The sequence below is a fragment of the Onychostoma macrolepis genome, chromosome 21, assembly GCF_012432095.1.
Source record: "Onychostoma macrolepis isolate SWU-2019 chromosome 21, ASM1243209v1, whole genome shotgun sequence".
Lineage (NCBI taxonomy): Eukaryota > Metazoa > Chordata > Actinopteri > Cypriniformes > Cyprinidae > Onychostoma > Onychostoma macrolepis.
Genome location: NC_081175.1, coordinates 11712702 through 11740198, shown reverse-complemented (window position 1 = coordinate 11740198; position 27497 = coordinate 11712702). Strand labels below are relative to the sequence as shown.

Here is a 27497-nt window from a genome sequence, read left to right as displayed (position 1 = left end):
AGACCCCCTAATATAAAGGTTAATTTTATTTGTATAAAAAGAATTACTAACATTAACAAAAAAGAAAGAAAACAATACTTAACATTATTCATGTTGAGAAATAAGTATGTGAATTATTTTTATATTTTTAATGAAAACTCCCCCATGCATGAACCCACAGGGGTCTATGGACCCCCTGTTGAATACCCTAGATACGCTTGGTATATTATTGATGATTATATATTAATTAATGCTGGTTAATTAATACTCAATGTCTTTTTTCCCAGTTCACAGTTTTTAGAATTTTAGTTGACATTATTACAGTGTAATCCTCAATTAAATTGAAAAAAACATTTGCTTAAATAAACAGAACTCCAACAAAGTCATTCTGAACACACTTTTTATTACGAACAATTACCTAATGTTGCAAAGGAAAAAACAATGATTATTTTCTTTAGACTGGTTTTATGTACAAAATAGAAATAAATAAATCTGGTAAAATAAGTGCCCTAGTGTTAACAAAAGGGAAAATCCTTTGAATTCAGTTCAGTTTCACAAAACATGTAAAAGAGAGAGACATTAACACTGTATCTCAAAACAGCACAAAGAAATCAGCAGGAAGGCCACGTAAGTATCCTGTGGCATTATACAGTAAGATGTGAAAAGACATAACATAACACAATTTTTATATAATTCAGGCACCTATTTTAACTCTTGTATTAAACAAATAGATGTTTATAAAACACTTTTGTTTCCTGAACATTCCCTTATCCTTGCCATCTTCATGCAATTTCTTATTTAACATGAATTTTTATTTACAGACTACCTTCAAATACGGTCAGCTGTCCCGTGCATAAGTGCAGTGTAGTGGACAGACAGGATGATCACAGATGCAATCTCTTCTTTTAGAAGAAGATTACTTGTGGATTATCGTGATGTTTTTATCAGCTGTTTAAACTCTCAATCTGACGGCACCCATTCACAGCAAAGGATCCATTGGTGAGCAAGTGATGTAAAGCTAAATTTCCTCAAATTTGTTATGATCAAGAAACAAACTCATCTACATCTTGGATGGTCTGAGAGTAAAGTTTAGCATATTCTTATTTTTGGGTGAACTATTCCTTTAACACTCCAGCCAAAGCCACAGATCCTCAGACTCTTCTGATGACAATCTTATAATTACTTCACTTTCTTTGACTCCCATTCCTAATAAAAAAATAAAACAGAAAGAACAGAATAAAAAAAAGATTAAAATAACACATAAGAACAGAATACAACAGATATTATCACATTTATAAATCTCAATCATCACCATACATTTTGAACAGTGTTTGTTGGGGAAAGTTACTTTTAAAAGTAATGCATTACTTCCTAAAACGAACTGTGAAACTTAGTTACTTTTTATGGAAAGTAATGCACTACGTTACTAACATTTTCTCATCTGGGCTGGGCCTACTAGTTTGTTTTTAATAAAAAGGGTTATATTTTTGGCAAATGCAAAATCCCTTTCACACTAAAAGTGAAATGAATAGGCCTCAGGCTGAACGAAATGTAAATTCACATCTGTAAGTAGAGGGCTGCTATTCTGAATTGCATGAAGAACAGGATGCAGGAGAAGAAAGTGCAACACTCTTCAGCAATTAAAAAAATGGAAACAATGAAACAATGATTTTCTAAAGTCATTTTTGCTTATTAGTATGGTTGATTTACATCATATAAGGTCAGTAGCAAATATACTGGTTAATAAAATGGGATTAAATACATATTTGTCATTTAACTTATTTAATTAGTGTAGGTTCACATCATATTCTGAGATTGCATTTCACTGATTTTATTCATTTTTAGAAATACCAAATCTGTTTTTGCGCAAGTGAGATGAGAAAATGCATGTTCACATTTTAAACACGGCTCTGCACTTACTCCTGATTTCTCAAAACATGGGGACATGAGAGCTGTCAGTCAATAAATGGGAAAACAAAGTAAACGGTGTTACTTATTTGAAAAAGTAACTCGGCTATCTTTTTGTAAATGCATTACTTCACTAGTTACTTGAAAAAAGTAATCTGATTACATAACTCGCGTTACACCAAACACTGGTTTTGAATTTTAAATTGAATATTTATGCAACCGTATACCTTGGCTTTCTGCATGACATTTCCTTTGGAGGATGCATATATCGACGGGGGGCGTTTCTTCATTTCAGATGCACAATTGACCGGCACAGTGGCACCACTGTAAATATCTTCCTTTTTTTTGCGTGGAACCTACAGGTATAAAGATATGAATGAATTTCATTGTAAAATCAGGTTCATCTGAGGGAAAAGCATATTAAGAGTCAAGAATGCAGGTACCTTAATGGTGGGTTTGCTCTCCACAGGCGCCCCCAGTATTCCTCCAGTCAGAGACTTCTTCAGTTTCTCCTTCACCTCTGTGAGTCGCAGCTCCAGGTCCACTCGCTCGGCTTCCTTCTGACGGCAGCTTTCCTCCAGCTGAGCCAGATGCTGCTCCATGGCTTTCTGCTGTTTATCTGATGCACACATGTAAAAAACATATCACATTAAATGAAGAGCTCCCATAACTGAGGATATTGTCAGCAGGTGGCGCCAAATACTGCAAAAATTGTGACAAACCACCTTGCCTGTTATTAATTAGCGCTTAAACAAGTCAATTCTCTCACCAGTCGCCTTTTTCAGCTCTTCTTTCACCACCCTCTTTTCTGAGCGCAGTGACAGCAGACTCTTCCTGATTACTTCTTTTTCATTCTCAAGCTGCTCTTTTTCATTGAGATACCGTCGTGCGTCTTCTTCTGCCCTCGTCTTTCCATATTTACCGTAGTGATTCACAGCTACAACACAAAAATAAGATAGAATTGGTCATAAATCATGGCAACTTATAAGAATTTAATCAGTAAAGCTATGACACACACACACAAACACACACATATATATATATATATATATAAATATAGATTGACTTTCCAGTGGAAACAACTTACAGGAACCGTGTCGCTTCACTGTGATCTGTGTGTCACCCTTGGCTGTGTCCACACTGGACATAGAGGAATAACGCTTCAGTTTAGACTGATTTTCATCTACCTGCAGGTGGAAGAGAGACAGAGTAGAGGGAAAAAATGAGGAGTAATTACAGTTTGTGTGGAAACACAAACACAATGCTTTCTGTAAACATCCAAAATTCTTGCCTTCCAGCATGATAGTATTTACTTCAGCATTACACAATGTGCTTATTTAAGGATTTCCTGAAAAGTTCCTTTTTTATAAAGGAATATGCTTGCAATGACAGAACATTTGTAGCTGACTAGACATATAAGACAGTTGCACAACTTAACCTCCCAACAAAGAAAGTAATGGTGCTACAAAAATATTTTAGGAAGTAAAGCAGAGAATAAAACGGCAAGACATGTTTGTTTCTAACTTTCAGGATAATTCAAAAATGAACTAAAACTCTGAGAGGACTGTGGTTAATCATGCTGAAGTCTAGAAACAACAGCCAAATGGGCTGAAATTTCATTCTTTTCAAATGTCATATAATGTCATATAATGTTTTTATTATACTCTTAGATCATGAATGCCAAGAATGTACACCACCGTTCAAATGTTTGGGGTTAATAAAATTTTAAAATATTTTTAAATGAAGTCTCTTATGCTCATCAAGGCATTTATTTGAAAAAATACAGTTAAAACAACAATATTGTGAAATCTTATTGCAAATAACTTATCTATCTGAATATATTTTAAAATGTAATTTGTTGTAATGGCAACGCTGAATTTTCAGCAGACATTTTACTCGTCTTCAGTATAATATGATCCTTCAAAAATCATTCTAATATGCTGATTTGGTGCTCAAAAACAATTCTTATTATTATCAATGCTGCAGCTTAATTTTGTAAAAAGTTATATTTTTTTCAGGATTTTTATATTAAGAAAAATCTCAAATATACAGCATCTATTTGAAATAGAATAGTCTTTACTTTTGCTGAGGGGTATGATTTTACAAAACACCACAAAATCATTTTTACAAAAAAAAAATAAAATAAAATTTATTTTATGGTCACACTTTATTTGTAGGTCCAGTTCTCGCTATTAACAAAACATTAACTATGACTTTTGCCTCAATAATTTGCTGTTTATTAGTAGTTACTAAGGTGGTTGTTAAATTTAGGTATTGGGTAGGATTAGGGATGTAGAATATGGTCATGCAGAATATGTGCTTTATAAATATTAATAAACAGCTAATATGTTAATAATAGGCATGCTAATAAGCATTAACATAGTTAATAGTGAGAATTGGTCCCTATACTAAAGTGTTAACAAATTTTAATTCATTTGATGTATTTTTAAGTTAACACCTTACCAACACACTTTCATAAGGAACTTCGTCATAAGTCCGTGGATCTGTGGAGGCGCTGCTAGAGGAGGTCGCCCACCTATGGAATTTAATAAAACAAGAATTAGTATGAAAATACTACAAATCTGAGTGAACTTCTTTACACATCCCAACTGGAACAAGCTAAATATCCTCATCCCTACTCACAGAAAAGAGTGTCGTGCTGCGTTCTGGATGCTGCTGATGGTGTCCACATCCACATAGTCATAATGCAATGCCTCAGGGGTGGTAGCGCTTCCCGCTTCAGCCAACAAGACCCCCAGCCAGCGGCCCATCTCCACAGAACAGCTCGCCTGAGGTTGATGATATTACAACATTACACTTTTTTTAAAGGGGTCATATGATGCGATTTCATGTTTTCCTTTCTCTTTGGAGTGTTACAAGCTGTTTGTGTATATATAAGATCTGTAAAGTTGCAAAGATTAAAGTCTCAAACCCAAATAGATATTCTTTATAAAAGTTAAGACTGCCACGCCTTCCTAAAACGACCCATTCAAACACGCCCCCACATGTCTACGTCACAGTGTGGGAAGATTTGCATAACACCGCCCAAACGTGTACGCAGTGAAAGAAGGGGCAACTTTTTTTCTCGCTGTAGTATTGTTGTTGCCGCCGCCATGTCGTGGAGACACTGTGTGTTTCGTTGTGAAAGCGAAACTACTTTATTTGGCCTTCCAAATGAGTACACAACTAGAAATCAGTGGTTAAGTTATATTTACAACACTGTTCCAGAACAGTACAATGCAAATATTCGAGTGTGTGCAACGCATTTTACGGAGAGGTCTGTTTCCTGAACCTGGGAGAGTAGCCTACAATGTGAACACTATGAATGGCTGTGAACACTATAAAGTGGGGCAATTCCAACGCCGCTAGGACAGTCTGGTGCTTCTGACTCACAGCCTGTAAGTAACATGAGTTTTGAGCAGTGTAGAGTAGTGCTTGTTTGGCGTTTCTACGATCACAAATGCAGACATGGTGTTATGTTTACTCGGCGCAGTGCAACGCAACACGTAAAAAGACCGTATGAGACATTATAATCAGTAATTATGTCCTCACTGGATGCAACAAATGCCTCGATTGTAATGGGTTTTATTGTTTTAGTCTCTTCGCGCCGGGACACGGCATCACAACATTGTAAGGGGCGTAACATTTCCGTCACACACTTGAGGTATTCGGCCAATCACAACGCACTGGACAGCTGGCCAATCAGAGCACACCTCGCTTCTCAGAACGATGAGCTTTGTAAAATCGCCGCGTTTCAGAAAGGCGGAGCATAGAGGAGCAACAATAATGTACAGCATGTGGAAAATAATGTGTTTTTTGAACCTCAAACCGTGTAAACACATTGCATTACACCAAATACACCCTTTAATGAAATGAAATGAAAGATCTTACAATGTAACAAAGATCCATTTTATTACCTCCAGGGCGGCTATTTCTGTGCTCGCTCGCATGATGCGGAAGGCAAAAGGATGTTTGGGTCCAAGACCAGGTAAGACGTCTACACCATTGAGGGCTAACGCACTAACGTGGGTGTGAATGTCCCCTCTGTCCTTATGGAGATACAGAGTCCCATTTCTCACACAACACCAGCGCTCCTTCCAACACTGGTTGACCAGGACATTCAAGTAACCTGGCAAGAAACAATCAGAGACTTGATGGAACGTCTCAAAAGATGAAAAAGATCAACAGCTGATCACGAAGGGAAAGTGGATTTATGTCCCCTCACCACAACGGGGATTGTCATCCAGGTGGGAAAGCGTGTTGGTTTCGCCCGGCAGAGGCGGCTTCTTCTTGGAGAAACTGATGATGCGGTTGATTTTTTTGCCAGCGGCTCGACTCATAGATCCAGTCAGCTCAGAGAATGTCCCTTTTTTGCCCTTCCCTACAGGAAGAAGCACAGGAAGCATCATAAGAGGATGCATAAAGTGCAAGGACAAGACACGAAACAAATGTTTGGATTCTATTAACAAGGATGCCTTTGACTTCCTTTGTTTGCAACGTTGAGGAAAAAACAGCATACTTAAGTCTAGCTGATTCTTGCGGCAATGAGTTTTCAAGTGTTTTTATGCATAGTTTAAATCAAGATCCATCTGTAACACTTGAAAAGTGAACTTGACGAAACTATGGATGTGCAGGGGCGTGTTTAGTGTTTTGGGGGCCCTCAGCAAGTGGTCCCCGGGGTGCCCCCTTCGGTGGATTTTACTATCGATTCCGGGGTAGGGATGGGTATCATTTACATTATTGATACCGATACGATACGGCTTATCGATACCGTTAAACTACTCTCTATAATTTAATGTAAAAATAAATGTAAAAACAGCTTACAACTGCCTCTAAGCAAACAGAAAACGGCACATAAAGCACATTTTTTAAATAATAAGGGTCTTCAAAGAGAGAGAGAGATTTACCATAGCATAACCATAGCATACCATAGCACAACATATTTGAACATCATGTGCATAGGAACACAACAGAATGTAAGAGAATTCTGGCATCTCTAGCGATTTTTATTTCAGAAAATTAACATATTGACTTTCTCAGGGAGCAGGCATGATTTCTCCTAATAGAGAGTGTCCCTCTCTGTTATAGAGGGACTTTTTAATCTCTGTTTTTATCTATATGATTAAAAAAAGGCTTCTTTTCAACATGTAGAATTATTTATTGTGATACTCAAATCTGAATTTTTACAGACATTCTTTCAGGGCCTGAATTTCATTTTTGAAAATGGGGTGAATTTATTTGTATTTTTTTTAAATATGTAGGCCTAATTAAATGTTTGATCATGCTGTGTATTTTCGTCTTTACAATGGGACAGTTGTTTAGTGTGCATGAGCACACCGTCTCTGGAGAGTGCACGAGTGCTTAATGGTTTAAATACTGGCCAAACGTAAAAAGAAATGCAAATTGTAAACTTTAGTGACAATGCATGTAAATTGTGATAATTCCTGTGTCAACCGTGCAGTGTGCAGTTCGCTTATAGTACAGATGCGATGTGGTGATTTAAAGCCATTTGACCCAATTACGCACCAGTCCAAAAAAATACCGGTTCTCGATTCCCATCGGAAGAAATCACGTTCCGCAGGGGCCCCACGCAATTGCGTGGAGTGCGTGGTGCCTAAACACGCTACTGTGGATGTGCGCTATTGAAATCCAGAATTGTAAAATCGCCCATCCTTAGTTTTAAAATTAAATAATTTAAAAACCTTTGGATGATACCAATAAGCCAATAATTATTTGAATGTGTTGGCTGATAACCGATAAATGGCTGAATGGTTAATTCTATACTATTTGTCCAAATACGTCATTATTAAACGTTAAAACATTCTACAACAACTAACCCTTGCTGAAAAAACCAATAGAACCCTAAAACACAATAGAAAATGTAATGGTTTTAATGGTTATAATGGGAATTGTATTGGTTTTAATGGAAACTATAATGGTGTCTACTGGTATGTGATGGATTCTATTGGTGGGATGTTAAATCCTATTGGAAAAATGCCCAAAACACACTACAAAAAGGAATTTTGTAATGGTTTTACTGGAAAAAGCTAATAGTTTATAATGGTATTTTAATGGAAACCATTAGAATTTCTGTGATGGTTTCTATTGGGCTTCTATTGTTTTTTTTAGCAGGGTCCGCCCACCAATCAGTAGTCAACACTGCAAAAAGACGCTTGCTGTTCATCAGTTTCAGTGGCGTAGATGATAAGGCACGTGCTTTTTGACACAATCGACCCGAGTTCGAACCTACCTTTTGCCGAACTTTTTTTTCACCCTTTTCAAATCTCATATCGCATTGGAAAAGCATTTATTTTCAATAAAAATGAAGGAAATAATCAAAAAGTTGAAAATAAAGTATCGGGTAGGGTTAGGGTAGGTGTAGGGAGGGCTTTGTTGTCCCAATAAGGTGGCATCCATTTAATAGTCTAATTTGAATTAAAACTATAATTTACACTCAATACGTTATTATTGCGTTCTGTTTTATAATGTACTACAATACTGAGGTGCAGATAATTGCCACTATTTGCAATAAGTAGTATAAATAGCAGAAAATCTTGCTATTTTAACAGTGTAAATAGAATCTATAGCTATTTTCACTTAGTGTAAATAGCATATCGTTAAAAAATACTGCTATTTTCACTTAGTGTAAATAAAATCCATTGCTATTTGCACTTAGTTTCCATGACTTTTTCTATTATTTACAAATACTAAGTTACTAATAAAAATGTTTTTTATTCATTTCATTTTTTAAACTGGACAAAACTAGGGGTGCATATTATTAAAAATCTAGATGATATCAATAAACTGATAACTATTTTCATGTTTTAGGCGAAAACTAGTAAATGGCTGATACTAATTTTTGTTTTATACTATTTTGTAGAAATAAAAATAAAATATAAAAAACTAAAATCAATTTATTTAAATGCAACTGAATTTAGGCATCACAACATTATAATGTACAGTATAAAAAATGTATAATCATTTTTAGATTTGCTAAAAAAAAATTACATTTAACATTTTTAATGATTTACTAATGTTATTAACTTTAAAGGGATACTCCACCCCAAAATGAAAATTTTGTCATTAAATCACTTACCCCCATGTCGTCCCAAACCCGTAAAAGCTTCGTTCGTTCAGGATATTTTAGAAGAAAACCGGGAGGCTTGTGACTGTCCCATTGACTGCATAGTAAATTGCGCTGTAAAAGTATAAAAGTACGATGCAAGCACGCCTCAGATGATGCAGCACATAAACGTAAACGTATACCGTAAACAGCGTGCTTGCGTCATGCTCTGCTAGTGAACTCATGAACGCGCTTACAGGAAGTGTCACGGAGGAGCAGAAAAAGTTGAATAAAGTCGATATTTCGATTTTTTGGCGCAAAAAGTGTTCTCGTCGCATCATAAAATTCAGATTGCATATCTGATGGCAGATGGACTGCTTTGACGACATCTTTCATACTTTTATGGAAGACGAACAAAGCTTTTACGGGTTTGGAACAACATGGGGTAAGTGATTAATGACAAAATTTTCATTTTGGGGTGGAGTATCCCTTTAAGTGAGTTTTCGATGACAGAACATGCACAGATACATTTTCAATATTTGTCTAATTATGATAAATAAAAATAATTTCTAACATTGGCTGATATTACATAAAATTACCAATATAATGTGTATGCCAATACAAAACCTAAAAAAAAAGAAAAGAAGGATGTGACATTACAAAAGGGACAAACTTTAACCTCATCAAAGACACAGGAAGTACTGCACAGAGCAGCTACATCCTTCCTGAGTTCCTAATGCCATTGTTTCAGCGTGACATCACAGAACTAACAAGAGGAAACGCTCTACACCTGGAAAACCGACTCTGACCCCAAAAGCATTCGCTAAGCAAAGAAGCTGATCGATTGTGTCCATACCGTTCTCACAGATCTCACGGGTGACGTCTCCATTGGCTGCACTGTCAGAATCAGAAGTATGTTTATCTGCTGACATCATCTGCAATGACCAAGAAACAGACAGAGCAAATATAGGGATCACCACACTGGTTATGTTCATGTCAACATTGTAATCAGTATAGGTTAGCCATTTAGTGTACTCTGGGCTACAGCATGCTAGAAATCTGTTCAGCCTTACCTTATCCAGCTCTAGTTTTCGCAGTATCATCGGAGAGGATGAACTCTCTTTTCCATTAATGCTGTTTGCCAGGTTGCTTACTTCCTGAATGACCTACATAGTGTTAACAGAGGAGAGTCATACAGCTAATAAAAGAAAAGAAAATCTGTCAGAACCAGAATTATTCTGATACCATGACACTAGTAAATCTGAATTTTACAAGAATGACTGTGATCAGTTTTAGTGTGATTAATCCTTGATCCTGATTGGTTTTGCATAACGAGCCCTAAACGCTGTATAATTGTCAGAGGAAACTTACTTCTAGAGTTCCTACAGTTTTCCACTAATCAATTTCCACTTTTCTGTCATTTTTGATAGTCAACTTACTAATAAAAAGTTGTTTTTTAATCATTTCATAGATAATATACTGTCAAAGATAAATTTTTAGACAAATAAATATTTCAGAGTTGTAATTGCTAACCAAAACTAAACCTAATAAAATATTTTTCATTAATTGACATAAAGCTAAAATAAAATAAAATTTAAATATTAAACTTAGAAATGTGGCCAACTAACTGAAAAATGGGTGGCTAGAAGTTGACAACTAACTGAAATTTAAGTATTAAAATAACTAAAAATTAAAGCTAAAATATAAATAAATTAAAGGTAAATTTATATATATATATATATATATATATATATATATATATATATAGTATATATATAAACAAATAAAAATGACAAATCAACAAAATTACTAAAATGTAAACTAAACTTAAAATGAAAGTTGAAAATATATAATTAAAGCTAAAATAAAATATTAATAAATACTATAACAGTATATAAACAATACTAAAATAACACTGTTGAGCTATAAAATTCACTATAAAATTTCCATGGCTTTTAAGATTGTATTAATTTCAATGACTTTTTTAGGCATTGGAAATCACTATTTTTAAATTTCTGATATTTCCAAGTTTTCCACAACCATGGGAACCCTTGATTTCATACATAACTGTACATGACTTTCAACTCTTTCTTCTCACATAAAACAATTTAAACTCATTAATTTAGTTTGCAAATAGGAATTATATTATGTCATGTATTGCGATGAAGCACCTTGAGCCAGCTCTCGGCCTGTTCTTTGCTCTGTACAGCCAGCACTAGCGCCTCTCCTCCCGGCATGGAGAAACGAAGCTCGTGCTTCTTGCGGCGTCCATCTTTAGGCACATAGATGACATTGCAGAGATTCAGGGGGAGATCAACGTGTGGAGAACGATCTTTGGGATTCTTGAAGCACTGTGGAGAACAAATTCTATGTTTAGAGCTTGCCGAATGGATCAGATGTTAGATTGTCTCCCTTTTTTAACAGTTCCAGTGCATTTCACCTGAAGTCTGTTCTCGCGAATGATTGTTAGCTGCTTAGCCCATTGACCGAAGCGTTTCTTGCGAAGCAGGAAAGCGCATTTGCGGCAGTCTTTCATTTGACCATCTGGACTCTCCTCTGAAGGCCACTGGTGCGTCCTCTCTCTGCCTTTAGCTTCCTCATCCTCTTCATCGTAGGACTCATAAGAACTGCTGAGTGCATCTGAATCATTGTCTGTTGACATCAACTGATATTAAAACTAATGTAGTACATTTTGATAGGCACAAGCATAACAAACAGCACAGGTTCCTTACACGAGTTTTTGCTGGCCCCGTTCAGACGAGTTATTGGGTAATTGTTGTCAGCATCTTCATAATAAGCATCCTCTATTGAGTTTGGAGGGCTGGAGTTACCTGATAAATAAGCACACTGTGTTAGGTTTCATAAATGGCTGTTATTGTGCCTTCTTAGGCTTGAATGTGTTTGCACTTACTGCGAGTAGTTATATACTGGGGCGCTGTGCCCGGTCCGAGCGGGACGGCTTCTTCATAGTAATCATCAGGAGGAGGTGTGGTAGGAAGGGGAGGAGGTGTGTCTGTGGGACTCTAAACAAAAACAATTATTATTAAATTCAAATTTGCATGCTTTAAAATAAAATAAAATGATTTTTCTGTCTAAAAGACTATTATAATTTTAATTATTCTCATTTGCATACACTGACTGTGAAAAGTGAATTTATTTTTATATTTATTTTAGCTGCCGTAAAAGAAGCAATGTAGACTACTGCTCAAAAGTTTTGGTCAGTAAGATTTTTTAACATTTGCATTTTAAAGATTGCATTTGTTTGATCAAAAATACAGTAACAAGAGTTGTGAAATATATACTTTTTTTTAAATATATATTTTAAAATGTAATTTATCCCAGCAAGCCATGACTATAGTCTTCAGTGTCACATGAGCCTTCAGAAATCATCATTTGATGCTCAAGAAACATTTCTGATCACTGCTTAATATCTTTGTGGCAACAGTGATATATTTTTTCAGGATTCTTTGATGATCAGAACAATTAAAAAAACAGCATTTATTTGAAATAGAAATCTTTTGTAAAATTACAAATGTCTTTACTGTCACTTTTGATCAATTGAATGCATCCTCGCTGAATAAAATTACTATTTCTTGTTTTTATGTAATGTATTTCATATATATTCTTGTACCGAATTTGTGGGTTGGTGCTTGGATGCCTCCTCTTGCTCCACATCTTTCATCTCTTCAGGCGAGTCCCTGAGATCCTGCAGGTCACAGTCTGAGAACAAACATCAAACCTGAACAATTACAACACATGCAATTCATATGACATCCTGGAAATATGATTATAACAAACAGCACAGGTTCCTTACACGAGTTTTGCTGGCCCGTTCAGACGAGTTATTGGGTAATTGTTGTCAGCATCTTCATAATAAGCATCCTCTATTGAGTTTGGAGGGCTGGAGTTACCTGATAAATAAGCACACTGTGTTAGGTTTCATAAATGGCTGTTATTGTGCCTTCTTAGGCTTGAATGTGTTTGCACTTACTGCGAGTAGTTATATACTGGGGCGCTGTGCCCGGTCCGAGCGGGACGGCTTCTTCATAGTAATCATCAGGAGGAGGTGTGGTAGGAAGGGAGGAGGTGTCTGTGGGACTCTAAACAAAAACAATTATTATTAAATTCAAATTTGCATGCTTTAAAATAAAATAAAATGATTTTTCTGTCTAAAAGACTATTATAATTTTAATTATTCCCATTTGCATACACTGACTGTGAAAAGTGAATTTATTTTTATATTTATTTTAGCTGCCGTAAAAGAAGCAATGTAGACTACTGCTCAAAAGTTTTGGTCAGTAAGATTTTTTAACATTTGCATTTTAAAGATTGCATTTGTTTGATCAAAAATACAGTAACAAGAGTTGTGAAATATATACTTTTTTTTAAATATATATTTTAAAATGTCATTTATCCCAGCAAGCCATGACTATAGTCTTCAGTGTCACATGAGCCTTCAGAAATCATCATTTGATGCTCAAGAAACATTTCTGATCACTGCTTAATATCTTTGTGGCAACAGTGATATATTTTTTCAGGATTCTTTGATGATCAGAACAATTAAAAAAACAGCATTTATTTGAAATAGAAATCTTTTGTAAAATTACAAATGTCTTTACTGTCACTTTTGATCAATTGAATGCATCCTCGCTGAATAAAATTACTATTTCTTGTTTTTATGTAATGTATTTCATATATATTCTTGTACCGAATTTGTGGGTTGGTGCTTGGATGCCTCCTCTTGCTCCACATCTTTCATCTCTTCAGGCGAGTCCCTGAGATCCTGCAGGTCACAGTCTGAGAACAAACATCAAACCTGAACAATTACAACACATGCAATTCATATGACATCCTGGAAATATGATTATAACAAACAAAGCTACCATTCTTTCTCCTATTTTTAGCAGCACCTACTGCAAGTATTTATGTATTACAAAGTTGTAGGCACTGTTTTGCAAAACTAAATTCAGAAAAAAGAGAATTATTTGCACTAACGAACTTTGAGTAAACACAGCAATAAACTCACCAAATTCTTCAAACAATGATTCAACAAAGCTGGTACCATTTCCATAGAGAGATGTGTTCATGTATATAAAGTCAGATCCATTCACTACGAAATAAATAAACATAATTTAATTAATTTGCAATATTAAAAGTGTGATTCACCCTTCATACATACATTTTTACATGAAATACAACACAGAATGTCAATCGTAACATACACTTTATTCCTATAATTTTTTTGGAGTAACATTTTTAGGCACTCATTTTTTTTATTAGTCCTTTTGCTCAGAGTAACTGTGCTGTCTGAAATACTTTGACGTTGCTATAATTATTAATGTGTGCATCTCTTTAGCGGGGCCTTGGCCAAGCGTTTCTGCTCAGCTGTTATGTATTTGCTGCTCAATCTCACCGGATGGCTGCAGCTGTTTGACCAAGTTTCTGACCACGCTCATCTTCTCTGCCGTGGCTGAACTCACACTCTCGTTCTCCAGCAGCTTGAGAAGCAAACTCAGCTCCTTCACCAGATGCTCCATACCTGCACAGAGATTCAAGACAAGGATAGGATCAGTGATCAGAAACATGTTTGCAGAAGATTGCATGAGAAAATCACTAGACTATTGCATTTATACACATCAGATGATCTAAATACTTAAGCAACTTTTATATTAACTTTTATTTATTTTTTAATCGTGTAACTAGTGACTGGGCATTTCCATTCAGCGCATTTGACCTTTTTAAAATCCGTCATGAGGCAAGCCTCAGCTGTTGGACATCTGATTTATTTGGCTGTTTGTTGAGGAAACCTTGCCAAAATGCCAAACATGATATCCCGAAGGTTTAATGCAATAAACAAGCAAAGATAGGGGTATGACCTGAATTGATTTCTTATGGTAGTGCTCTTCCAAATCTGTGCATGGTGAACAATAGCTGCACTGTTATGAATGGCCTAACAAACACAGGAAACAAGAAACCCCCAAAAGAGAAACAACATTTTTAGAAAGTCCTGGAATAAGCATTCACGTATATAGAGCTAGTCAACAATGCACCAACATTTATAATGGCTGTCTGTAGGTGCGGACATATCTCATTATTCATTTTAGGAAGGAAACCCGAGGAAAAGTAGCTTGAGTTTCTGACCCTGAAAAACATAGTTAGATGCTGGTTTTAAAATGCTGATTGACATTTACTGGTGATTTAATACTTATGTTCTCTTTGGGGTCTAAGAAACTCTGAAAAACATAATTTTTATAGTCAAGTCAAGTCACCTTTATTTATATTGCACTTTTAACAATACAGATTGTGTCAAAGCAGCTTTACAGTATCAAACAGGAAAATAGTGTGTCAATTATTCAAAAGGACAATAGTAAACACTCAATTTTCATATAAAGGCAGTTCATCATTGAATTCAGTGATGTCGACATCCAGCTCAGTTCAGTTTAAATAGTATCTGTGCAATCAAGTTGACAATATCGCTGGAAATTAGGTGTCCCCAACTATGCAAGCCAGAGGCGACAGCGGCAAGGAACCAAAACTCCATCAGTGACAGAATGGAGAAAAAAACCTTGGGAGAAACCAGGCTCAGTCAGGGGGCCAGTTCTCCTCTGGCCAGATGAAACCAGCAGTGTGTTCCATGCTGCAGCAAAGTCAGATTGTGCAGAGGACTCATCTGGTTCCCGTGGTCTTGTCCCGATGGCCGTCTAGGTGATGAGGTCTTCACTGGGGATCTGTCACTGGGGCTCATCTAGCTGTCCTGGTCTCCGCTGACATTCAGGGCTTATAATGTTATGAGAACTGATTATAAATAAAATTTCAGCTTGATAATATGCAATAACAATTCCAAAAAAAAAAAAAAAAAACACTCAAAGCACTAAGGTTGATTTTAGTGTAAACTTATTGCCAAGAGTAAACTTATATACTGTTTTAAAAAATAAAATATTGAAATAATTAAACTATTTTAAATAGTTACATTATAAGTTTACTCTTGGCAGTTATCTTAGCCAGATATAACCTGTATTTTTCTAAGATTTGCTATTTCTGTGCTCATTTTAAAATGACTTTATTTATTTATGACTTTACTAAATTTACAATACATTTTTATTTTCAAAGTGAGTAAATAATCGTTCACTGCTTGTTGGCAGTCAATTTCAGTTTTTATACTCATGATACATCTGCTCATTCTCAGTCTTCTCTTGCCAGTTGCATTCTGGGAAACCCAGTTCAATCGAAGTCACCTGAAGCAATTTCAGTAAACTGTGATATACACGAGACTCACTCTATTATAATCATATGACACTGATTCTATTTAATTGCACTTTGAGAATGATGAATGCATCTTTTTAATCGTCCTAATGTTACTTTTTGAATGTTCACTGAACCTTCTGAAACGAATAAGTAGTAATATTTAAAAAAAAACATTAGATTATCATCCAACTAGAATGTTCAAAAAAAGTTTTTTTTTTTGAGTTAACGTTCTGAGAACGTTATTAAAGACCAGATAACTTTGAACAAAGGTTCTATTAACATAACTGGAAGAAATTTGTTCATAACTTTAAGAAAACTTTGTCAGAACATTAGCCAAAGTTCTAAGAACGTTCCCTGTAAGCTGGGAAACAGATTAAAGAGATCAGAGTCACACATCTTTCATGCTAGGGAATAAAAAGCAGGGGTAAGTACCTGACAACTCGTTTCTTTCATACAGAAACACATGTAAGCACTTCACACCACACCCGGACTCTGCTCAAGAGAGAGGGATGGGAAAGGAAAAGCCCCTTTTCAAGGCTACCTGCCACACATTTAGCTTCACTGATCTAGGAATTATTATTCTTGGCCACAAGTAATTACTGCAATATGTGACCTTCCTTTTGCATTTGCCCTGACAGCGTTTTTTTCTGTCTGTCTGGACCAGATCAAAAACCTGTTGCATAGCTCATGATGTTTCTTTTCTGGACCCACACCGCTCCGAAAACAAACACTGTTTTGAAGCAGAGGTCGCAAACCGCTAAGCAAACAGGGGGAATTCAAAATAAAGGATCTTTTCTGAGCTTGCGCTTCTATTTTGAGGATCATCCTGTTCATTTAATATTTCTTGGTATGCCAATGTGCGACCTACAGTACATGTAACCATGTCAAACATATTAATGATAATATAAATAGTAACTGAAAATAAAAGCTGCTTAGTTATAATTAGGCTAAATATTAAACTATATGGTCTACATTAAATATTACAATTTAGCATTACTCGTTACTTATAAATTGTACAGTGAGGATCAATGAAACAGTGAAGAATGTAAGAGAACTTGTGTCAGCTTATTTACTTAGAGGGCTGTAAAAATGTGCTCTTTAACAAAAAAAACTATCCTGTGTAAGATGATGCAAGATAAACAGTGGAATGAGGCCACAAATGTAAACACTTCAGTAGCTGAAATAAAACTGAAAACAACACCACTGATTTCTATTACTAGGTGACATTGTGTTGTGCCATTTTTAAGGAATACTATATTTCACCCAAAAATGACAATTTGCTGAAAACTGACTCTCACTCATCCAAGATGTAGATGAGTTTGTTTCTTCATCTGGAGTACACCAATGGATCCTCTGAATTAAATGATGGATTTATTTTTTACTTTAATTTATTTAATTGATTGTGGATTATTGTGATGTTTTTATCAGCTGTTTGGACTCTCATTCTGACGGCACCCATTCACTGCAGAGGATCCACTGGTGAGCAAGTGATGTAATGCTAAAATTCTCCAAATCTGTTCTGATGAAGAAACAAAAGTTGCATCCCAATTTGCATACTTATGCACAATTCTATGCCGTTTTTAGTGTGAATAATGTATTTGCACTGAAAATTTCAGCAAGAAAAAGTGCATTTCAAATGCCCAGATCAACTAAGTACCTGAAAAAAGTGTGGAAGACTCTGATGATAAAATAATCTTATATAATAAGTACATAGAATAAGTGCATAGTGTATAGTGCGTCTATACATATTCTAATCATAGTAAGTCTAATCACTTTTAAAACAACAACAACAAGGAAAGTCCACAAATCTGATAATTCTAGAATAAATTAAAATATATATTGCCAAATAAACATCTAAGTGTATATTATTTAAAACATGCCTTCCAAAAGATTAAGTGGCTCAATCAGTGAAATATAATATTACTCTAGGACTGGAACCTTCCTGGTTGTTTGTTAACAAAGGAGAAACCATATAATTCACAATGCAGATTTCCAAAGCCTTTGCAGTTCTGTCAGCATAACACAAACACAGAGCTGACAGAGGTAAAGAAAGCAAACCAATTAAGTGCTCACCGGTCTCAACGGCTGAACGAGATGAGAACCCCACCATTTTCAGACAAAACCAAACTGAGCTGAGATGTGCTGAGGAGGATTTTTGTGAGCTCTTTACTCTCTCAGTTCATCCTGATTGGTGTGATTCCTGTGGGGACGTCTGCACTGGATCAACCCTCTCCTACTCACTCTCATTTTCTCTCTTCTCCGTCCACCACATTACTCTCTCTATAGCTAAGAAAAATGTATTAAAAATGTACATTTTAAAAATAGAAATAATTTAAATACTTTTTACAATTCACAAATTATTTTTGTTTTTTTTACAGTTTAAGCTACAATGGGAACTTTTTCGGAGTAATTAACTTCCATATTAAACGTAGGGGTGGGCTATATACCGGTAGACATGATTAACTGGTAGAAATTTGTCAAATGATAGAGATTTAGGACTATTGTCTCTATTGCGGTTACATGCTCACATGATGTTGCTGTGCTACGTGGTCACGAAAACGTATTGCACACTTTTGTAAGCATTGCTGTTTAAAAACAAGTGATTTTAAGTCATTGAAGCACAATCAGGAGCAAAAGAAAGCTTATTTCACTATATGCACACGTTGTCTGAGAGACTGTTTCGGGTGTTGTCAAAGAGGTGCACGCATGTGAAGAGCAAGATATATTTGCCACTCATTAGGCCTTAAACGGTTAAATACACACACACTCATATGTGTCAAAATGCCTGTCTTTGCAAGTATCCTTGTAAACACAGTAATTTAGGTCTTAAGTGAAAGCAAACAGCTGAGAAAGAAAACTTTTAACAGTATATTGGATCCAGGCAGCTCTTTAAGTGACAGCAGTATCATGATTTAAGATTTTGGTCATATCGCCCACCCCTATTAAACAGTTGTAAATTTGTGATCCTTCTTCCTCAAATCCAAAACAAACTAAAGTTCACTTTCAAATCACTTTTAAAGAGTGCAAGATCTCCAAAAGGCATCACTCACACAGCCAATGATAAGCTATCTTTCAGTTGTCTTTCACTGAGTTTGCTTAATGGCCAGTAAACTCCTCTTAAGAGTTTTCCTCTCTCTCAGAGAGCAGGAAACGTGAATGTGTGTGTCCGGTAGGGGAAACAAGAAAAAGAGAGGGGCGGAAGAAGAGTAGGAGGCGGAAACTCAGAGAGCAGAGAGTAGGATGACTCTGTTATTACTGAGAGCGGCGCAATCACAACTCCAGGGCCGCAGCTCTCCAGAGGGCCATTGTCTGGGTGTGCACTCGCTGACATGGGCGAGGGAGCGACCCGTCCCTTTTCCGAGCAACTCAAGTTCCCACACAACACCCTCTGTGCCTCTGTGTCTTCTGCTGGCCACATTTCTCTCTGGAAACTGGGTCAAGTTTGTGGAACTAAGCACAGTCAGCTCGGTTACAGCTATTCTGAAGGCTCGCCTGTTTTTGCTGCCGTGCATCTCGTGTGTAATGTGTGGGAATGTGAGCTTGTTGAACCCCATCTAACTGCTTCAGTGGCTCTTTTAATGCGTCTGTGCTGTCTGCAGGCTCTCACAAACCAAAGACACATTGTATTTTAAGTTAAAAGTGACAAAAGACAGACGAGCTGAAAATAAAGATTTCTCTCATCAACACTTTTATAAGTCATATACGCATGTAATGAAGAAGATTAAGTGATCCAACTAGAGATAATTAGCTTGAGCAGTTTCTACAGATAAAAACTTTTCTAATCAGTAATTTGTTATAAAACCCAACACTGCCATTACACAACTACGCATTCAGATTCATATACAAATGTCTTTCACATAAATTCATAATAATTATGTATAAATAACTTTTTACTTTATCAGGTAAGAAACGTTAAGCTTATTATTAATTATTAGATTATTTAGAATGAACTAGAACGAACTATTAACTATATAACTATTAATTATACATAAACAGTTAGGCTATATATAAACGTGTGTGTGTGTGCATATATACATACATAAATATGACCCATATATATATATATATTAATAATATTACTAATTATTATTATTACATTTTTATTTATCATCTTTTGTAATTCATGTTATATAATTACTATTAATATGAAAAAATTTTAATTGAAAAATGTAAAATGATTAAAATAGATGAAACAAATGCATACACATATGATTATTTAAATATACTCTTATTTCATTTATGGTAGTAAATTTAAATGTTTTAATAATTTGTGTTACGGTTTCAATTCAATTATAATTGTAATATTATAATCAGAATCCTCAAAAAAAACAGTATCTGTCAACCTACAGATCAAACAACCAAGTGGCTTTTTTATCTTGGGAATCCACAATACAGCAATTTACATTCAAACAAAAATTTGAAAAAAAACTTGCTTTGTATAGACTGGGCACATTCCAACTGAACTTTCATTGAGTGGCTCGGCAAAGTAGCTAGACAATGTGGCATTGTGAGGTCCAAAATTACACGATGACATCACCTTTGAGGAAAAGAGGACAATGCAGCACATAGCATTCAGAAATGCAGTGCAAACATTCATTCACCGAAATACATCACTGAACACAATCGCAAATACACTAACACTTACAAAACAAATTCTAGGGAAAGCAGCTGTGCGGTCTTGAGGCAAGGGCATTGTGGGTAAGGGGATATGTCCTGCAGCTGTAGCTTCCTGTCTGGGCTGACGACAGCAGTTTCTATCATCCCTAACCTTCTGCTTCCTATTCCTCTCCTCCACACACCCCCAAAAATGACATACCATCAGTCCTCCGTTAACTAGCACGCTCTCTCTCAGCTCCAGACCCTCCCATCTGGACCGCTTCCAACAAAACACTACAAAAATCATAGAACACATCATATCTACAACACACACCATCTGTGCCTGTTTAGTGGTCATATCCACAGACCATGCTGGGTTTCTCCTGTATCAGTGAGGAATGAGGGTTCAGATCCTACAAGCTTCATATGCAGAATACCGCGACCACACGATCCTTAAAAAAGCTTATCAGCTGTCTGATTCAGGGTGGGTGGATGTCACGTGCCATCGCTATACAGGACACACCATCAGAGCTGATACATAAAAGCAGCTTTGATGAGCACCAGTCAAGGTCACATGGAGGCCACATAAGTGCGAGATGGCTATAATTTAATGCTCAGTATTTTAGTGGATGACAGCTCGCTGGGTGGGGTCAATTACAGAGGAACAACAGGCCACATAATTGAAAGGAAAGGGATGAAGGCTTTGAGGATGACAACATGGTTATTGATGGCTTAATGAGCTTGGGAAAAAATCCTTCTGCAACAAGTTGCAGTACATTGCGGTTGTCTGAACACATGCTGAATGAGGTCGTGTACCATTTAGAATTAAATTCCAATTCAAAGAAATTTATCAACTGCAGTTTTTAACCAGAAAACAATGTTTGTTGAGAAGTGTTGTTATGTTATGAAGAGAGAGAATCACGTAATGTTAAAAAGACAGAGAGAGAGAGACAAACAGACAGAGAGACAGACATACATCTAGATGATAGATAGATAGATAGATAGATAGATAGATAGATAGATAGATAGATAGATAGATAGATAGATAGATAGATAGATAGATAGATAGATAGATAGATAGATAGATAGATAGATAGATAGATAGATAGATAGATAGATAGATAGATAGATAGATACAGTTTCTTTGAAATCTGAATGTTGGCTCTTAACACCAAAAATGGAGGACCTAAGTCCTTGAATATTCCAACATGAGATTTTTAAGGAATATGAGCCCATTAATCACCTTCGTTATTTCAAAAACAAGACAAACATCAGTATGCTGAATTGACAGATCAAGTAGAATATTTTAAATAATACTTTGTTAAAAAAAAAAAAATAATAATAATAATAATGTCTTAAATATTTTTCTTGTTTGTGGGGGAAAAAAAAGTATACATGTACATATTTACTTAATTATTTTACAGATCTATTCTTGTTCTATGTATTATATAATTGTTTGTTCCTTATTCATGTAATGGACAGTGCTTAGGCAATACTGTGCAAGTCATGCCAATAAAGCTCATTTGAATTTGAATTTAGATAGACAGACAGACAGAGAGACAGAAAGATAAGACAGACAGACAGACCGATATAGATAGATAGATAGATAGATAGATAGATAGATAGATAGATAGATAGATAGATAGATAGATAGATAGATAGATAGATAGATAGACAGACAGACAGACAGACAGACAGACAGACAGACAGACAGACAGTCAGAAAAGACAGACAGACCGACCGACCAACAGACAGACAGACAGACAGACAAATATAGATAGATAGATAGGTAGATAGATAGACAGACAGACAGACAGACAGACAGACAGACAGACAGACAGACAGACAGACAGAGATAGATAGATAGACAGATAGACAGATAGACAGACAGACAGACAGACAGACAGACAAATATAGATAGATAGATAGATAGATAGATAGATAGATAGATAGATAGATAGATAGATAGATAGATAGATAGATAGATAGATAGATAGATAGATAGATAGACAGACAGACAGACAGACAGACAGAGAGACAGATAGACAGACGGACAAACAGACAGACAGACAGACAGACAGAGATAGATAGACAGATAGACAGACAGACAGACAGAGAGATAGATAGAAAAAGACAGACAGACCGACCGACCAACAGACAGACAGACAGACAGGTAGGTAGGTAGGTAGGTAGGTAGACAGACAGATAGATAGACAGACAGACAGAGAGAGATAGATAGATAGATAGATAGATAGATAGATAGATAGATAGATAGATAGATAGATAGATAGATAGATAGATAGATAGATAGATAGATAGATAGATAGATAGATAGATAGATAGATAGATAGATAGATAGATAGATAGATAAGTTTTATGATTGTTTACTTCATGCACTGTGCAACCACTGAAATTTGATATGTTTCATTTAAAGTCCTAAATGTCTTTCCACCCCAAGAGATGTTTTCTGGTTGGAGGATAATGCTAACATTTCAGATTCTGTAAACCACAGGGATGACAGTTTTATTCATTGACATTCACACTCACACTTTTTCTCACATAAAACATTGAGAGTCTCTTCGAGATTTGCAACCAAGTATTATGCAGTTGCACTATGATAGTTTGTAACCAATCAGAAAATAAACGGCAGTTAAGAGACACCTAACACTAACCTGCTCATCAGCACAAAGTACATCAAAACTAATACGACAATGCCAAAACCAGAGAAGTGTCAGCTAATCATCAAGTGGGATTTATAGTGAAGGAGCAGAGCTTTTTACTATATCTTTTCCCATCTGTTTGCAGTCATAAGACTTCAGGCACGCAGTCATGAGAGTTGCATTTGTACATTATACACAATAACATTGTAAAATCTTTTATTTTCATTTCAGTGTTAGTAATTTTGTTATGTGCTTTTGGCATTTTTCTATTTAGCTTTAAGTTATTTTTAATTCAGTTTTAGGTCTAGTAACTTATTTACTAATTACATATAAATAAATATTTATTTATTTAACATATATTTTATGTTAAATATAATAGTTATTTAACATATTTATTTATTACATATAAACTTATTTATTTAAATATTGCCTGTGCAAAATAATTTAATGTAATAATGTAATTTTCTCAGTTAAGGTTTTTCCATCTAATTTTTATTTTTCAGCTTTATTTCAAATTTGAATAGTTTTAGTGATCTAGCAGGTGGAAGATTGGACAGTTTGAAAGTATCCTTCAATCACTGATGATGACTTTTTTTCTTAAAGGGACAGTTCACCCAAATATGTATATACTGTCATCATTTCTGTCCATTATGTTGCTCCAAATCTGTATGACTTTCTTTATGCTGTGGAACACACAAGAAGTCATTCTGAAAAAGTGTTTTTATGTCCACACAATCAAAGTCAGTGGAGTCTGATGTTGTTTTGGACTTTCAATGTATAAACAAAAACAGTTGTTAAAAGCTAAAACATATATGCAAATCTTTCTTGAAATTCGAATCATTCAGTTATAATTGCTGCTCCTGCCCATATCTTGGCTGCTACTTTGCATGACTAATGGGATTGAGGAAGGTTGATTAGGAAAAGTTCTTCCATCTTCCATCTGACCTTCTTTCATTAAGGGGTTAATACTTTGGTCATCCACAGCAAGCCCCTGTGATGACTGCCTTTGATTTCCACTCTTTGAGGACATGAGTGTGGAAGGGCCTACAGGGTCGCACACAAGGACCTTTCCGGCCCCTGTGTATCGTAATAAATCTCTGTGATTTCTCTACAGACAAGAGCAAAACCCTGACGGCTGCGCTTGGGCCCAGGAATGCTGGAGTGAGAGACAGTGTCAGGCCTGTGCGGACCCATCAGGCTCACAAGCTGCAGAAGAGAGAAGTCTTTGTCTCTTTGGCCATGGGTATTTATAGATGTAAGCCATGTGCATAAGGAGCTGGAGGAATCAGTGCAATTCAGACCCCCCCACTCCCACCTTTCATGAAATCATGGCTGCATGAAGTCTTGCATCAAAGGGATTAAGCATATTGTCATGTCTAGAGTTGCTGTTAATCAATTAATCAGTGAATTAAATATCAATTGGGGGGGGGGCATTAATTTAATGAAAATGGCATGATCTCACAAGACCATTCAAAAGTAATGTTTCCATAAAAACATCAATCAACACAACCACTTTCAACAAATGTTTCTTGAGAAGCAAATGAGCCTATTAGAATGATTTCTGAAGGATCATGTGACCCTGAAGACGATTCTGAAATTTCAGCTTTGCATCACAGGAATAAATTACACATTGAATTATATTAAAATACAAAAGCTTTTGTAAATTGTAATAATAATAATTCACAATACTACAGTTTTTACTGTATTTCTGATCAATTAAATGCAGCCTTGTAGTACACGACACTTCAATAAAAAATAATAATAATATTAATAAAATTTAAACAAATAAAAAAATGTTATTTAAAACGTAAAAATTACCAAGCCCAAACTTTTGAACAGTGGCATATAACAAATGACCTATAATAATTCATAGGGTTAGAGCACACAGACCCTACAGTTTTCATAAAGTTTAAAGGTGTAAGGTTCACCACTAATGCTAAAACTAACTTAAACAGGCATTTCCAAAATCCCCCCATAACTAAAAACAGCAACAAGTAGCTGATGGGCTGTTTTTTCCTGGCATCCATGCAAACAAACTCAGAGTTGAACACATTCTTAAGCGGATTTCCTGCATGAGGGGCAAGGAAGTCTTCTTTCAGATCATGAATAGCCATAATGCTGAACTGGCCTTCAACCAGCTCAGAATAGCAGGATGAAGGAGCTGATAGCTGGCTCAGTGGAAAGTGAGGGACATGGAGAATACAGGATGAGAGGATGAGATATATTTTAGTATATTTTATAGCAGTAACGCACAATTTGCCAGCATGGTTGAGAAAGGTCTTGCTTTTTTCAATATAATGAGGAGGTGTATTAATATAACAGGAGTTTACTGTTATTATTTTTGATAAACAGTTTCCCTGCTATCCTTACATTAGACATATTCATTTGGGCCTTTAACAAATTTTGAGGTAAACAAAAGAAATGAGAAGAACAATATGTAATCAATATTCAGCCTTTTGATTTTAAAAAAGGTGAATTTTAAGTCTATTTATTAAAGCTTTTATACATGATAGATTTAAAGTATGCATTTTAGATCAAATACATTTTAGAATTCATAAATATTAGATTTTATTTACTGTAGAAAATCGTGACAACAGGGTTGACTATTCAAGACTGTCCCCTACTTGAAGGGTGCTGAAAGGGTGATGATGTCATTATGATGTCATTATGTTTTTTTAAGTACATTTTTTATTGTACATCTTTTCCATAAGGAGTGTTATGATGCTAACAAAATTGGCATATATATATATATATATATACATACACACACATACATACATACATACACACACACATATATATATATATATACTAAACTATATAAAAATGGTTATAATTGTAAATGCTTATAAGGCATAGTAATTAATGAAATAATTATTTACACTTATGTTCATAAGGGAAACAAAAAGACATCCTTTTCGTGAAATTACCCTAGTCTGACGACACAGATGACATGTTTTCATTCATCCATTAAGATATTAACCATCTATTGCATCACTAACAGAACTGTGCAACTGTGTATTGATAAGGTTTCCTTTTTATCCCAGAAACATTATTGTGTAATAACAGCAGATTCACCTTTTAGCACAGGTACACAGTAAAGGTGCGACTGGCTTACTATAGTAATGATAAAAAGCTAAAATAACGCATTTGACTTATTTCGAAGACGATAACTGTAAGGTTTCGTATAAAACACAAATCATACTTACAAGTGGAATCGGTGATCTCCATGTCGAAGAGAGTAGTTTTCTTGAGTACTCCGTAACAGACTTCAGCAGTCCCTCACTGTAATGTACACCAGCATCTTGTGCAGCGCGCGTGTGGCCAACACTACACTTTTGACAGGGGCGCGTGCAGACCACTCCACTTCTCTGCTCATCCGGGTCCTAGTGCTCGTCAGGTAGTAGAAGTTCCTAGAGCTGTTCCAATATCTCGTCTGTTTAACCTTCTGATGCGTGAATTATCATTTATTCCAAAACAGTGTATTTGGGTAGAGTTACTCATCTGTCCACTGCAAGGCTGCAGTAAATAGGCCTACATGGCGTATTAGCATTTGCATTTGAATTTATCCTGGGTCATTAAAAAAACCCAAAAAAAACACAGGCATAAAGAATATATATAGTCCACAAATCAGTGAGGCAGTCACACTTATGGGTCGGGGTCAAAGGTAATCATTCAAGATGGTTTGATGCTAAAGTTTGGCACCCTCCAGAGGCAGAGGAATGGCAAGGTCTTTATACAGTTATGAAATATCAAGTCATGTAATTGCCACTAAATATACACGAGAAAAAAAATATTTGAATTATCTTTTCATAAAAAGAAAAATGCAGCACAGATCTATCTATCTATCTATCTATCTATCTATCTATCTATCTATCTATCTATCTATCTATCAATCTATCAATCTATCTATCTATCTAATATTAGGCCTATCTCATTTATAATGGAAAGTTTTGTAAAAAAAAAAAAAATGCTTTTGGCTTTAATTCTTTTTTTGTGTGATTGATCATAACCCAAAATGTGCCACATAACAAGTTTATGGCATG

The 27497-nt window shown here is 35.5% G+C and overlaps 1 protein-coding gene across 1 annotated transcript; it reads right to left on the bottom strand.

Moving 5' to 3' along the window:
* Positions 1 to 371: 371 nt before the first annotated feature.
* On the bottom strand, positions 372 to 27106 carry afap1l1b (actin filament associated protein 1-like 1b). Its single transcript, XM_058759232.1, has 19 exons — positions 26661 to 27106; positions 14364 to 14489; positions 13977 to 14060; positions 13659 to 13747; positions 11862 to 11973; positions 11683 to 11781; positions 11391 to 11602; positions 11122 to 11301; positions 10024 to 10116; positions 9807 to 9885; positions 6113 to 6268; positions 5805 to 6016; positions 4531 to 4676; positions 4351 to 4423; positions 2975 to 3074; positions 2657 to 2824; positions 2331 to 2506; positions 2115 to 2243; positions 372 to 1185 (listed from the first exon to the last, which is right to left on the bottom strand). The coding sequence occupies exons 1-19, from the start codon at positions 26680 to 26682 to the stop codon at positions 1159 to 1161; spliced, it is 2283 nt and encodes a 760-aa protein (XP_058615215.1). The 5' UTR covers positions 26683 to 27106; the 3' UTR covers positions 372 to 1158.
* Between the last annotated feature and the right edge of the window lie 391 nt (positions 27107 to 27497).

What these genes read in the sequence shown, in the direction of transcription:
- afap1l1b (XM_058759232.1), bottom strand. Translation starts at nt 26,682, where the DNA reads ATGGAGATCACCGATTCCACTT. An exon ending in AGCACCAACCCACAAATTCG is followed by an intron (nt 11,974 to 13,658) that starts GTACAAGAATAT and finishes GTTTTTGTTTAG; the next exon opens with AGTCCCACAGACACACCTCC. An exon ending in GCAGCACGACACTCTTTTCT is followed by an intron (nt 4,424 to 4,530) that starts GTGAGTAGGGAT and finishes TAAATTCCATAG; the next exon opens with GTGGGCGACCTCCTCTAGCA.